We start from the raw sequence: 15,893 nt of genomic DNA on the forward strand, positions 1-15,893 counted from the left end.
CAGATTTCAGAAATGCTTGCATGCTCTTTAGGCACAGGATTATTCAACCTAATACTCATGGTCCAGCAGCTTCAAGTATTTCTAATTTAAAAAAAAAAAAAAAAGTTAAAAAAAATCTAGTGCCTCTCTGTAAGAAAAACACATCACCAAGTTGTCCTTGTATTAATGAAACCATGGGGAGCTAGGTTCAATACCATGGTCTGCCACAGCCTCCCTAGGTGACCTTTGGGCTCACCCAGCATTTCAATGTCTCATCTGAACCTGGAGCTACAGGAGGGTCTCTGCCACACCTGGCCCTGCAAGGGAAGTACAAGCCATGCGCATCAGACCATACACACCTTACCACTAAGTTGGCTGCCAAGTCTCAGAATATTTTGTAAATTCATCCTGTAAGGATCAAAGACAACAAAAGGAGAAAGGACCAATGACTCTCATGTGGCATTCCCACCTTTGCTTGCCCCTCACTGGGAACAAGAGCAAGTAGATGGGAAATAACAACGTAAAACCACCACCAATGCAATGAAAGAGGGAGGCAAGGAGCAAGCTTGAAGGACTGTCACAGAGGCTCCCCCGAAGCCTGGCAGCTCCACAGGAAGCAGGAGGAGAGGGTGGAAAAAGGGAACACGACCAGGAAGGGGCGAACTCAAATAAACCCCCAAACCCTCAGCGGTGACAGCGGCAGAGGGGAGCCCGGGTGGCTGGCAGTCCCAACGGGGAGCCGGCCCGCAGCCCCACCGGCCGTGGGGGGCCGCTCCCAGGCGGCTGCGGCCCCGCAGCGCGGACAGCGCCGGGCAGCACACGGATGGCCCCGCTCCGCCCCGGCCCCCCGCTCACCTTGCTGCTGACGGGCCCGGGGATGAGGAGCTTCAGCGCCTGCCTCTTCAGCTCCGCCAGGCGGGCGTTGCAGTGCTCGCACCAGATACCGCGGTCGGAGCCCGGCGAGGAGCCGCCGCCGCTGCCGGAGCCCGGCGAGCCGGTGCCGAAGCCCGGCGAGCCGCCCAGCGAGCCGGGGGAGCTGGTGCCGATGCCGGGCGAGGCAGGTCCCGGCGAGCCAGTGAAGGAGCCCGGCGAAGAGGTGCCGGAGCCGGGGGACGGGGTGCCGGAGGAGCCCAGGGCAGAACCGGCTCCCTCCGGGGCCGGGCGACTCCCCGCCCGGGACTCCTCGTACGCCTTCCGGTACCAGCTCTCGGGGGAGAAGGGGGCGGCAGGCTTGGTGGGGGAGCAGGGGTCGGTCACCTGGAGCGGAGAAGGAGCAGCGGGTCAGGCAGGGATGCCCGGCGGCGCCTGCAAGTTTCGCTCGGACGCTCCGCGCCCGCGGCGGCCCCCGCGCCTCGCCCGCCCCCGCGGGGCGCCCAGAGCCGCCGCGCCGCGCCGCCCCGCCCCTCCCAGGGGAAGTTGAACGGGGTCGGGGGGGCGATAGCCGGCGGCGCCGGTAACCGGCGGGCCAGGGGCACGGGAGCCCCGGCGCGGCGGCGGTCACCGCTCCGAGCCGCCCCTCCGCCGACAACTTACCCCATATTTTCTGCTCCGCGCCGTGACGGCAATCCTCTCCTTATTTCCAGCCACTGAATTCATGGTGGCTTCGCAGCGCGGCGGGAGAATTTCCTACAGGTTTCCCAGTCCGCATCCGAAGGGAACAACCAGTGCCGGGCGGTCCCCCCGCGCAGCGGACAGGCTGCTGCCTCCGACGGGCGAAGCCTCCGACGGGATCGCTCAGCCCCGAAACACCGTCAATTCTCAGGAAAACGCTTGGGGATGGGGTTTTCTCCCGGTCGGTTTTTCCTCATTGTCTTCCCTCTCATTCCCTTACAATCCTTGGGTTGGTTTGGTTTTTTGTTGGTTTGTTGTTTTTTTTTTTTTCACAGAAACAGCAACATCCAGAGTCGGAGCATTCCCCCCGTCCACAGCTCTCCTCCACAAGCGAGGCGAAGCATCCAAGGTTGCTTTAGGAAGGTGAAAAAGGGAGCGGGAGCCGCGCTCGCTCGAGCAGAGGCGCTTTCTGCCTCCGCCACAGCGGCAACTTGTTTCCCCACCAAGGTTTGTAACTGAGTTAAAAGAAATCCTCCAAAAATATCGGGATCCGGGCTCTGGGAGGAGCCTCCGCGTCCCTTGCAGCCAATATCCTCCTGCCCATTTGTGCCTGACAGTTTCGCGAGGGGAAGCGAAGGAAGACCCGGGCTGCAGAGCCCTGGGCGCTCCCCGGTCAGCGGCGGAGCTGCAGGGCCGGTGGCTGTGAGCAGGCTGGTAGAACCCCGCCGCGTGTCTGCGCCGTGCCTCGGCTGCCAGGAGGGTCCATTTTATTTTGCAGTATTTCGTGATTGACGTCTGTGATTTCCCCTCTCTTCTTGAAAAGGGCGGCGGGAGGGGGGAGGGACGGACGGAGGGGACCTTGTTGCTTCCACCGCAGTTATTGGTTAGTTGCCTCTATTCAGGGCTTTAATGAACGTGATTTCACAACTGTTCCCAATCCTCCCTAAATAACTAGGAAAGAAAAGCAAGCTGTGTTTATGACAGTCACTGGCATCTCTTTTCCGTCTTGTAATTTTATGTGTATTAATTTTACTTGCAGTCAAGGGCATAATAAATTGATCTCTTTAACAATGAAATTCTACAGACTTGTGTCCCTATTAATCTTTCCCTTCTAATTACGATTTTTTTTTTGCAGGTTATGTGTATCTGCTTACAGATCCTTTTTTTATTATTATTATTTCAAATCCTGCAGATAGCACAATCATTTCTAATAAATCTTCCTCCTCAAAACAAGTTGCTGATTTTCTCAGAAATGGATGTGATAGAGAGCTAAATGCCAATTCCCCCGATAGGGTCGTAACACAGGTGGGTTGATGCAATTGAGAAGGCAGAACACACAGGGGACTTGCATCCACCTTTCCACCCTCCTATTGTTACTTCCATATAAATGCATCCTTCCAGCATCCCTAACGTACCTGGGCTGTAACAGCCGTGAGGAAACAAAACCAGCCCACTGCATCACCGAGCAAGGAATCTCCCAGTGTCTTTCTGCTTCCAGAGATACTCTGCCAGTAGTAAAGGTGTATAAGATGCTCTGCTGTCTTTTAACTTGACTGGGTTATCACCCTTAGAGCGGAGCAGCCATTCCTGATCCGGTTAAGAAAGCTTCAATCTAAAGCTGACACGAGTGATGCTGCCCAAAGGTAGCCAGGCTGCACCAGTAGTGCCTTGTGCGTGTGCAGAGATGCCTCCAAAAAGCTGACCAAACGGGCAAACAAAGGAGATTGCACCCGAGCTCCTACCGCATGGGAGTGGGTGTCACGTAAATCCACACGCAGAGATCCCCTGTTTTGTTCTGTTAAGAGAGACGCGACGGGGGTGACGAGGTAAAGCAGGAAAATGCCATGTAAGCCTGCGGCAGCCCAGAGCGGGCAATACCCCGCCGGCCCCCGGGCGCTGGCTGCAGGCAGCCGCATGCCGTTTACACCACGGCGTGTAACTTCTCCTTTTCTGGGCTCGGCGATTCTGCTGGCGAACCGGCACATTTGCTTTGGGGATTTTGGGGTTTTGTTGTTTTTTTTTTTCAAGCAGACCTTTAATTACCAAGCTGCTAGTTACGCCTGCCCAACCGCATCTGCTGTCGGTGAGCGCCGTCCCGGGCGCAGCGGCGCGCCGACCTCTGGGGAGACGGCGGCTATCCTGTGGGCGAGGGGCGGCAGCTCGGCCAGCGCGCTGACAACTTCCAACAGGGCCGCGGCGCGAGCGACGCAGCCGGCCGTTAAACCGCCGGTTTACCAGCCCACCTGGGCGGGAGGGGTTGGGGAGGGGGGGGAAGCGTAAGGCCGCGTGACCCGCAGGCGAGCGGCGCTGCGGGGCGGTGGTGGGCGCGGCCGGGCAGGGCTGGGGCGCGCGGCCTCGCGGCGTTGAGCGGGCGACGGGCACCCTCTGCCGGCGGCGCGTCGTCGTCGGCCGTTGGTGCCGGGCGGTTGGGCGGGCGCGGCCGGGCGGTGTGAGGAGGTGCGGGGAAAGAGGCGGCCGCCGCTCCCCCGGCCCCGCTCGGGTGCAGCGGGAGAGCAGTCAGCTCCGCCGGGGTAGGGGATCCGTAACTGGGTGCCGGGGCCCGGCGGCGACAAGCGCTGTCCCTCCTTCAGAGAAATGCCTGCTGTCCCCGGGGCGGGGGGATCGGGCTCCAACGGGCACGGATGCAAAGGGCTGTCAAAGCGTGCCTTTTTCCAGGGTTGGAGTCCCCCTAGAGTTCTTAGGGTAGGAGATGTTGCCTCCCAAGCAGGGCATGGTAGCACGGTTCCTCTGCCCCACTGCTCCCCGGGGGGGTGTCAGGTCCTACCTGTGTGCCAGTCTGCGCTGTGTTCCCCCAGAGAGCTGAGCCTGTGGTGGGGTGCTTGCTCTCGGCCAGCTCCTGCCTGCCTGACATCTCTTCCTCTCATTCCTGCCTGTTGCCCGGCTGGGTGAAAGCTCTGGCAGTAGCCCAAACGAACTGGGTTGGTACGCAGGGCTTTGGGAGGCACTGGCAGGCCAGGTGCCTGCCCACAGGGCGGCTGAGGTGATGTCTGGCAAAGAAGCAGTGGAGCAGATTGAGCAGCCCAGGGGAAAAAAACCTGCATCCCATCCACATAGCAGGATCCTGAAGAGGATGTCCATGGCTTTCTCAGTTTTTAGCTGATGGCTAAGGTTGGTTTGATGTGGAGAAGTTGGGTAATGAGTGGTGAGGAGGAAGAGTATCTCCAGTCAGGAAATTAGGACCTCAGGACATGGTGAATTGAGCCTGAAGAGTCTCGGTAGCAAATTTCCATTTTCTCACCTCTCAGGTTTGAGGGAACTGTAAAGAAGGTAGCATTGAGAGAACTCCTCTTGCAATTTGCAGTCTTTAATGACTTTATTGGCCAAGCCTGGGTCATGGCTCTGTTGCTGTTGGATCAGCTCTCCCTCCTAACAGGTGTCACTATTTTGAGTCATTCAAGAAAGGCTTTATTGAATTGTGAGAATTTTTGGAAACCGAGATACTCCAAATTCACCAGTTGGAGGTATTTTGCTGCTAAAATCTTTCCAATTCTTGTTATTTTGAGCTGGCCCAAGTATAGGACACTATGCTATCAGTCCAACAAGAGGCTTCACTAGGAACCCTTTCTCTGGGTTAACAAGTTCTTTTCAGAGAAGCATTAAGGTATACCTTTCTCCCTCTCTTTGGGCTCCCTTGTGTGAAAGTTGCTAAGGTCTTACAACCTTAACCCTTAGAACCCCTCCTGCTCCACGTGTCACTAAGGAAAGACAATTAGTCAGAAGAATCACCAACATGCCAGTGACAGGCAGCTCCACAGCTACCTCTCGATTTCAAGTTCACACGTTTCTTCTGTTATTGTAACTGGTAGTCATGGGAATCTGCCCTAACTCTATGCCTGGCAAATCATTTATACTTGCAGTTCAGAAGTTAGACCAATTGTTGTTCTTAATTCCAGACAGAGCTGAAAAAATGGGGCTGTTCAGGCATTTATAAGTAAGTGGACAGGAGCCAAAGCCTTGGACTCAGGCATAAATATCAGGCAGAGGCTCGAGCAAAAGCTGGTCTCAAAGCACTGAGGATGGACTTTGATCTCAATCTACATATTGCACCTCTACAGACTGTTGTGACCTGTCTTTTAGCTGGTATACAAACGTCCAGTTTCTCTACCATACTACAGTGTGTTTGCAGTGGTGTACTATCATTCTACTGCTTTCAGTGGATTTCTTCTGAGTATATCTCAGCATGGGTGCAATTAAATCTGACCTAGAAGTTCAGCTTCATCACTCAAACCTGAAATGCTGGCACAAGCCCAGTTCTATCAATAAACAGCAGTTTATGAGAGCTGGAAATGTTGGTTGCATCAAAGAAATCCTTTGAGGTATTCACATTTATAATAAATCTCAGGATAAAAAAGGTGACAGCAACTGTAACTTGAAGAGTCATCACTGCCTGCACAGAAGCTTTGTTTCCAAGTTTGGTGCTAATAAGTCTCAGTATCGGGTCTTACTTACAATTTTAAAAAGCTTCCTTGGGGAGATTTGAAATGCATGACAGCTCCGATACTTGCTTAAAGCTGCATATTAATGAGCTGGAGTCTGTTGGGGGACAAGGAAGAAATTGAAGGCATTTGTAGTAATAGTGACAAAGAATTAATTGTAAAGATAGAAACAGCTAATTATTAAGAACCACAAATAAAATCACCAGAACTTTTCCAGGTTGATATATTTCTTCTCTAAAACCTTTCCAGTTCTTGTTCTCATCCCCTTGCCAAAGGCTCGTTTCAGCAAAAAGCTTTGTTAAGAGCACATTATCCTTTTGTATAGCACACACATCAGCCCAAACACACACATCCACAGCCCGAGTATTCTGCAGGATTCAGGAGTTCATGCAGTACAGGAAGAAATCAGCTGTATAGACTGCATTTGTACTTCTGATGTTGTAGGTAATGCTCCTTCTATAGTATCTGGGATATACTATGCTTCTGGAGTGTGGTTTTCTACTTGCTCTTGACAATCGTTGAGTATGATATCATGGAGAGTTAAGACTGGGCATTTCTGCTCTATAAGCCAGCTTCTGAGGTATTTGCTGTAGCACAATTTCTAAATCAGTCCCAAGATTTACCTTGTGTGTTAGCACACAAAAAAACCACTGACACTTGAAAATATATACTTCTCATGCATTGCTACAGTCCCTAGTTCTGGGTGGTGTAACATGGACAGGGGACTCTCTAAGTGGTCCTCATTGCAGCTTCTGCTTCTTCTTGTTACCAGCAGGTCTGCATCAGTACACTTTAAATACAATTTTCCCTACTCCATGCAACAGCAGCGTTTTATTGTCAGCCTGACAGGGGTATGTCTCCCCATTTGCTTAGCTTAGCCCTTTTGTCTCAGGGCTGTTGCGCAGGTGTTTCACCTGTACTTCCCTTGCTTCACTGAGAGACTCTTTGAATCTCTCCCTAATATAAAAGGAAGCCATTTGTGTTCAAATTCAGACAGTGTCATTCTGTTGCAAACCAATTGCCTTTAAATCCCACGCTTGTCCAATACCAAAAGCAAACTATTTTCCATGAAGGGCTGTCTATTTGGATTTATTTTGAAAGGAAATTTTTTCTGTATCTCAAATGTAAAATATTTCATAGATTTTCTAGAAACTGCTTTCATAGTTCTGCCACACAGCACTGCCCACTTTCATAAATGTTTATGTTCTCAGTAAAAATCAATGCCTACTTATTAGTACAATATTGATATGTGTTTCATAAGTAATAAAGGATGCAGTGTCATCCACATACATATACTCACAGAGCAGGGTTGCACAGAGAAGTTTACGGTCATTTTATGCAGTGGGATGCATTGCAATGACAAGTCTGCAGCCAATTGCAGTTAAGTTCATACATTCAAATACTGAAATTTGACAGAATCCCATTTTCTGTTACTCAGGCACAATGAGCATTCATTGCAACTCCAGAACTAAAGACAAGCCTCAAAAATGGAACAAAGTGAGAGTACCTGTGAATCCGAGAGCGCCAAGTCCAAGCAATGCAGGTTTTACACAGAACAGCAACAGAGCAAGAAAATATTGGAGTAACAACAGCCAGAGTCACGGGCTCGGAAGGAGAAAGATGCGAGATGCTTCTTGTCTAGAAACACTGGTTGCCTCTGAAGGCACATGGAAAAGCCATTGACTGCTTGCTGTGCTGGGCTTGGTGGAGCCACATCCAGTGTAATGCCACAGCAGCACCTGGCATCTGTGGGGTTGCGACAGAAGCCCCCCAGGAAAGTCTCTGCGGGCTGCCTCGGCCAGCGGAGCCATGCTGGGGGGGCCGTGGCATTCTGAACTGCTAGGACCTGGCTCTGGCACACTGCTAGTGATCCTACCCATGCGCAGGGACACCAGCTGGAGATAATAGAGGGCAAAGTTTCAAAAATTCTTCAAAGACTCTCCTAACTACCTCAGGGGCCGAGGAAAAATGTGTCTTCTGGAAGAATTATTCTCAGTAATCTTCCTTGGAGAGAAGAGGGACGAAGATGGTATTAACAAATAACGGCATTAACAGGAGGAATATAGGCCAGCATGTGGCAGAAAACAGGCGAAGTGGCTGCTGGAGGGTAGCGAACGCAAAGCCAGCGTGCGTGCCTGCCTCACCCTCGGAGCTGGGGACACGGGCAAGCGGTGCAGAGGGCGTGGAAGGGGGCAAGCGGAGATAACATGGCAAAGTGAACAGGCAGCGCGGAGAAACAAATAGTGAAGCAATTATATAATCACATTTTTATGCTGCATGCTTTCTTGTTGCAGGAGTAATTTATAGCAGTACAGATCAACAACAGAGCTGGCATCCCAGGCACTAGTCTGTCACAGTCCTGAAAGTGTAAATGCCTTAAATGAAACACTATATAAAACGCAGTGGGCATTTCTTTTCTGCCCCTCAGCTCACCTGAGGTGAACTAATTCAACTCAGTCCTCAAACAACAGAGAATTACATTCATGATAAGCTGCATCAGAGTTCTTATCCCAGCATGTTCCTGAGATTTTTGTAATGGGACGCACTCCAGATCTGTGAGCATGTTTCATCTGAAACCCTTTTTCAACTCCTTTTCAAATGTGTGATACATTTCTTTCATCATCAAGTTTAGGGTTAAAAGTGAACCTTACAGCATGCAGATTTTCAAAAATTTTAATGGTCTCTTTTTCTCTTTGCTGTACATCATTCCATGCTGATTGTATTCTTTATAAAGAAACTGCAGAGGGCTGATGACTGACTTATCTGCCTGCCATTTCCCTCATACCTCTTCGTTACCTGCCTCTAGTTTGTCATTGCCTTGAAAGTCACAGTTTGGTCCCTGTATCCCTTTCTTCAGCAGCTCGCTGGCAGCTGGGGAGGCAGCACCATGGCTAGACCTGGCACCTCCCGTGGATGCAGGTCAGTGGCCAAGAAAGGTATAGAGCCGCTCTCTTTGCCCTTCCCTGTCTACCGAAATGAGTTTTCCTCCAGTTTATTCATGCTCTCCTGCTCTGACTACCCGAATCACCCACCAGGGGAGTCCAGGAGGATTCATGACTGGGCCCAGATGACTGCAGTTTTTGTGTCTGTCCGTCAAGGGATATTCAGACTTGGCAGCACAGCTCTGGAGCGCTCGGAGCAGGGGATAAGTAAGGCATACTTGTTCCTCAGAGGGACACTAAGGCCGGTGCTCCAGAGCATGGTTTGCTGTGCACGGGAACTTCTTCAGCTTTAAACAAATGAGCAGTGTTGTCACTGAGCACAGAAGCCAGCGTGGGGGAGATGACTCCAACAGCCTGTCTGTGTGCCCAGGCAGGCCTGGGTAAAGAATTGCTGCACGGTTTCAGGGCAGGCATACTCACAGATTTAGGAGAGGAGAGTCTCCCCCTGTCCCCTCAAGCTGTGCTCTGTCCCTGCAAGCAACACAAGCAAGGGGCAGCTGTGCTCAGCAGCACGTCCCCACTTGCTGCCTTAATGATGTGGCTCTTTTCTGAACCATAACTCTCCTGTCAAATGCCATGACAGAGGCAAAACAATCCCATACCTTAGCAGCTAACAACGCAAACAGTTTCAGAGGTGGGCCAGCAGCAATTGATGGGCACTTCTTCCTACTGCTGGAAAGCTTTGGCAGAGTGGGATGCATTACTCTGTGTTACCAAGTTCAGCAGAACTGGGTTCTTCTATTCTTTAGAGAGGGCTTGTCTGCTTGTGAAAGTTTTACCAATTTAACATAAATGGAAGTTTAAATCGCCTTAATGAAATCAGCGTGACCTTCTTGGATGATTATTCGCTTGGATTTAAAGCTCCTTTTACTGGTTACACCCATTTAGCTTTTACCCATGTAAGCAGGTACAAGTTGAACTGGAGAGAGCCAGCTTTAAGCTGGTAGCAATGTTCAGACATAAAGCCGCATCAGTTTGACAAAGCCAATTTAATGTAACAGCCATAACTGCACCGTAGAAAGATGAATACGGTGCAAACAACTGTGCTGGTGGAGGAGGAGGTTAGCACTCTTAGTCTGCCCCAAATGATCCTCACTGACTCTTTTCCAGAGGTTTCCCTCTCTTCAGAGCCATCAGGATATCTCTTTATGCATAGACAAGGCTTCAGAGTATTTATAATTGCCTACATTTTAATTTGGTTGTTTAGCCTTGTGCATATTAAAGAAACGTTCACCCATGCAATTAGCCTCACTGAGCATTTTAACCAGTGCTAGCCTCACCATTGTATTCATTGTGTGATGTCTGATCTGCAATGATTCAATAGTATCAATTTACAGTTATTAATTTTGCCCAAATCTCCTAGCACAGGCAGGGTGAGAGTCTGGAAAGCAGCTGATGGTAGGAGAGTCACACTGCCATTCTGGAGTTTTGGACAGAAGTCAGGTATTCAGTCTGGAAATGCAATGTGCTGCAGTGACAGCTGAGGCTGGTCCTGTCTGAAACTATGGGCCAATATTCTGGGATGAACATTGCTCGGTGAGGGGCCTTGTTAGTAATCTTAATGTTTACTGAGAAGCCATGAGTTATTTCTCTAATGAGACTGCAAACTGAAACAGGCCTTTGGTCCAAAAGAGCCGGAATCTGCACCGCGGAGCTGGCAAATCTCTGTTTGCAAGCATGTATGGGACACCATCCCGCACTGCTGGGAGCAGCCGGGGCTTCATCAGTCACTAACAGGCACAGAGTGGGGCTGGGGAGGCAGCCTGAAGAGAGGATGCCTTTTGGATCCCGAAGGCTTGGGTGATTTTGTATAGATCTGCTTTCTTGTTGGCAGTGGGAGGCTGGTGTTCACTCCCGTGTTATGTACACTTTCGTCTGTATGACGATGGTGTCTTTGCTAGGTGGAGGAGACACTGCAAACCTGGGAGGCATGTTCTTTTAAGGTTGTTTACATACAAATAAATAAACAAACCAGCACCGGTGAGTGGAAGGTCTCAAGAGAAATGGAGTGTTTCTGTAGCATGCTAGGCCTTTTAAAACAGAAAAAGAAGAACGTAGTGATTCTGACTTTTTTTTTCTAGGAAAAGGTGCACTCTGCCTCAGGGTGGTGATGAGAGTTGATGTAAGGATCACCCTCTAGAGAGGAATGTGTGTAAGGTTGTATCAGTCAGAGAATCTTCATCTTATTTGGGCTTCAAGTTGATGTATTTATCACAGAGAAGACATTTTCATGGCTAAAAAGTAGGGAGAAAGCCCCAGAGGGATCAGAAAGAGTATTGCCAAAATTTCTGAAGTTGAAACTCCCATTACATGCCACACAGCTGCGAAGTTGCAGTCAGAAAATCTGTATGGAGATACAGCCTGTTCTGTCAGACACCCACCCCGTTCCCACTTGAAAAGGTTGATGCCTCAGGAAGCTGATTCTCAGAATTACCTGGAAAGCAAACATCTTTGACTGACAAATATAGACGACTGACTTACCTTTTTTTCCGTGTATGTCAGGTTTGTTCAGTTGTTCACATTCTTTCACATGCTTGACTGGAACAAATTTTATTAGACTTCAAAAGGAAGGTTGTAACCTTTTCAGGAAGTGTTTTGGGAAGCTGCTCAGATGCTAACTAATCACTGGGGGGTCCACGTGAGTCTAAGAGGCTTTATTGAATGAGACTGACAAAGGAGGAAGAAAGAATTGCTACATATAACTAAAGTCAATCTGGAAAAGAATGGGCAGCTAGGGCCACATGGCAAGTTCAGAATTACTAATTGCCATGCAAATAACAATGTACAAATAATCACAATAAAATGAAGGCTACAAGTTTGTAAGCTTCTCCAGGGGAAGGTCCTGAGGACATTCAGGAGTCTGGCAAAGGGTGGGTGTGCGTGTTTCTTTGCGCATCTCTATGTTTACCATTTTCTGTGTTGAAAGAAAAACACCTATGTCTCCTCCTAAGAATGAACTGTTTACTATAAAGCCTACCTACCTGCCTAGACACCTGTTGCTCTTTTTGATTATACATACTAATGAAATGAAACTGGGGTTAATTAGGCAGTAGAGTTGCATTCAGACTTACTAAGGAGATAGTAAAACTTCAAGTGAAACAAGAAATCGTTACAGATACTTACAGTAGTTATTTTACATGTCTCTTAATTACAAGCATTACTAGTAATGGTTCTGTAATCCAATTTTGAATAATGGTCAATTCACATTCCTTTGAGCATACAGGCCAAGGAGTTGTTTTTAATGGATTACATAAATGAGGTTCATTTGCTAACTAAACCCAACATCCTGTATATTCAAGATTGCTCTCCAGGCTTTAGCCACATGGAATACTGGTAACAGCAATCCTTAAAACTCAAGAACCTTACAGCTCTTGTCTTCATAAATGAGGATAACTTGCATACATCACACCTGCAAAGGCTCTTTTTTTTTTTTTTTCACGGAGTACAAGACTAATCCTGAAATTCTTCTGCATGCCTTCTTCAAGCAGGTAAGAAGTTCCTTGCTTTTAAATAGGGTCTGCATTTTCTTATTCACAATACCTGCAAGTGGTTGGTGCCAGGATGTGGCATCTTAATGAGATTTGTTTGCTGGTGCACTTTGACATCACACCTGTTGCAAGAAAGGGCCCAGGCTACCTCTCTTCCTTCTCAGGCTCAACTTCTTTTTAGGGGCTTGAAGATGTCAGTAAGGGTAATAAATATGAAGAATCTGTCTTGATGAGCTCCGCTTACAAAGAAGTAACTTCCTTTGACCCATTGACTAGATTGGCAAGCACAGACCATGCAGGAAAGTAGAACGTGGAGCCCCAATTAATGAGTAATTGGAGGACTGTTCTACAAAAATGGAATCCATTTCTAATCTGTGAATGTAGCAGTGCGTGGCAGATCTACAGATTTCTGTAATTAGCAGGCATCCAAAATAAGCTGTTGACGCCACCAGAACCCCTGGAGAATGAGGCATTCTCTCCAGGAGGAGGAAGATGGCAGTCAAAGTATGCTCTTGCATATGAACTTTTGACCCATCCAAGTACCACTGAAGAAGGCACAGCTCGCACCCTGAATGTTCAGTGCAGGAAATAATGATGTCCTTCGGAAGCACCAGTGTGAGCACAGGTAGGAGAAGACGAGAGAGCAGTTTAACACTGTTCCCTAACAGCAGGTGTCTGGCACATTCCAGGAATCAAGACAGGCAAAGACAACTCAAAGGAAGTACTAAGGGTTGCAGTTTTTAGAGGTGTGAGAGAGAATGAGAGATATCTACGCAATACCATGAAATTGGGCTGGTTAACCATGATCGCCTAGTTTGCCTCTGGTACAGCTCTTGTCTCCAGTAAACTGCTCTAGCAAGGCACAGACTTTACAACATCCCATGAGGCTCCAAGCTAAACACCTTGTGGTTCCCGTAATTTGCACTTGGGCACGCTGATGTTTGTTAGAGATACAACAACCAAAGTGGTCTAGGTACTCTTCCTCTATTCCATAATATACAGGTCCCTTCATCAACAGACTAATTCTGCCTTCCACAGCACAAATATTAATGGGCCAGAAAGTACTTACTTGTACAAATCACACTCTACATGTACTCAGCTATACACAGTTTTCAGAGAGGCCAATTTCTTCTCAACATGATTGTTGAGTAGGCCACTATATGGGGACATAACCAGCTGACTTCAGATTTATATGAAAATAGTGTCTGTGGTGGGAATGCAGAAGCTTGCTGAATATAATTGTGTTAATTGTGAGACCCTCTGACAAACACCTGGGAGATGGGAATTTAAAGACCCCTTCCTGGCATCTCCAGAGGTACCTCTGTTCATCTGTATGAGGTACATACCCTCAGTATGAGGGTGAAGGATGGTGAAAAACACGGTACCGTTTCAGTGAGACGGACCCTTCATGGACAGTAAAGCTGGCCCCTTATGGAGTGTTGTGGTAGATTAATGATGTTATTGGTAACGTGAAGGTAGTAATGACTGTGGAGAGTGTATCTTATTTTTACAATCCTGAGTGACAGGAGTGTGACCTGGCCTGTCATTAATGTAATGTCTTTGCTATAGTTGATGTTTCTATTGTCAGCGGAGCAGCAGGGCCAGTATGAAAGCAGGAGACTGCTTTCACCAATGGGAGTCTGCTGTGGCAGCTGTAGTGGGGCTGTAAGGGGGTCAGAGCAAGGCCTTCTCCCCAGGTGGGGAACCGCAATGCTCTGTAAATGCTGCTATTCAGAGAAACACTCCCTGATCAGCAGGGACTGAAGGCGGCCACTTCTGAACAAATGTATTTAATCCACCTACAATCTAAAAAATGCCCTGCAAACAGAATTTTATCTGTTGCTCTTAAACAAATATTGTAAGGCTTAAAGATTTCATCAGCAGAGCAGCAGTTTAGTGCAAGAGTTTTACCTTACGGTTTATATCTGGTTCATAGCATAACAAAAGGAAAGCGAATTTGCTGGTCTTGGCTGGGTGCACATGAGTGCTGGACAAACAGCAGGTAATTTCAATAGAGAAAGAGGAAGAATGTTCCTCTGTTGCCTTTTTTATTATCCTTGCTACGAATTTTCATTGCCAAAAGGTAAGTTACAAAGTTAAATTTTAGCAGTGATGAATGCATTGTTTCTTCTCTTGCTCCTTGAGATACAGTCTTAGCTGATGCACAGATCTGGTTCTCAGCCAGCTGTTTGAAAGGTCAGGCAAGCTTTCTATGTGTGTGAGAACGCTCTTGTCTTTTTCCCACCATTATTTACCTGTAGTTTCTGATGGTGCTCCTCAAAGACCTCACTGATTATAGAAATAAGAATCATATTTGAATAGCAATAATCAGAATTTGGCTTCCAACAAAGGACAGTACAACACACTAAATACAAGTTAGAAAAGCCTGCTATAGTCTCCCAGAGCTACTTGCTTTCAGATTATTTTTATTATTTTTGAAGCTATTGCTAGAAGTAAGGAAGGCAGATTATTTCCTATTTCTTGTTTAAATGAAAACTGAGCGTGAGTTTGACCATAAGCCTCTAAAACCAGGGCCTTCACAAATTCAGAAATTTGACAACTCTATAAAAGAGATATTGCAAAACCTTTGCACCAGTTTCTCATAGATGCCAGTGAGAATATATTTTGTTTAAAAATAAAAACTGTTTGTACCACAAGCATCTCTGGAGAGGGGAATACATGTATTTTTGCTTCTGAAGGGTTCTCCAGTTATCATTTCTTCCTCCCTCTTCTGAATTTCCTTGAGGATGCATTCCTTTTACTGAGGTTTCCATGGTTATTGATCTCTTGAAGTTGACTCATTATCCCAGGGAAACACTGTTTCTCTGTGTGTCTCAGTCTTTGAATGCAGGTGTTGGTTCTTCTTATTTTGTAGGGACCCTATTCGGCAAGTCCTTGTCACCAAATTGGACTTTACTTCCCATCTTGATTTGTGTATGAAGAATTTGTTCTCTGCATTTAAATGTTTTCCCTGAGCTCATCTTTTTGTAAGCATATAATAGTACAAAGCATGATTGACATCAGCTACCTTGGGTGTGAACTTCACAGGTAAAAGGGGTATGGGTTCAACACATCTACTTGTAGATCATTTTTTCTATGTTTGTCCCAAATGTCCACAGTTTATCATTCATCATTTCCCCTAGTGACTGTATCACTAAAGCCTTTGCTTTGCTAGTGAGAATGGGCAGGGAGTGAGCAATGATGTTCAGCTTCTGTGTTATCCTGAGAAAACAGAAGAACAGTCTTTCTCTGCATTTTATAGCTGTATGCTTCCAGCTGACATTGCCTCCTATGGGAACAGTGGTTCTTGGCTACCAAAGGCTAGCTAGCACATCTTACAAAGTGGCTATGTTATTGCACAATTAGGGACTAATGTCTGTGAGTATAGACCATTCTCAGAACATTTAAATGGTCCTTTCCTCTCAACACCAAGTGGTCAGGTTCTGAAATAAGGACGCTACAGAGCGAGCTTATGA

At 47.8% G+C, this 15,893-nt stretch overlaps 1 protein-coding gene across 1 annotated transcript in view; it reads right to left on the reverse strand.

The window, feature by feature from the left end:
• KIF26B (kinesin family member 26B) overlaps positions 1 to 1,575 on the reverse strand; it is a gene marked incomplete at both ends in the record, with an annotated part of 308,377 nt that extends 306,802 nt beyond the window's left edge. Inside the window, 2 exons of the mRNA XM_082480432.1 lie at positions 835 to 1,236; positions 1,513 to 1,575. Coding sequence (XP_082336558.1) covers positions 835 to 1,236; positions 1,513 to 1,575 — 465 coding nt within the window. The remainder of the gene's footprint in view (positions 1 to 834; positions 1,237 to 1,512) is intronic.
• Positions 1,576 to 15,893: the final 14,318 nt, after the last annotated feature.

Source organism: Vanellus vanellus (genome assembly GCF_965231255.1).
Source record: "Vanellus vanellus genome assembly, chromosome: 3".
Classification (NCBI taxonomy): domain Eukaryota; kingdom Metazoa; phylum Chordata; class Aves; order Charadriiformes; family Charadriidae; genus Vanellus; species Vanellus vanellus.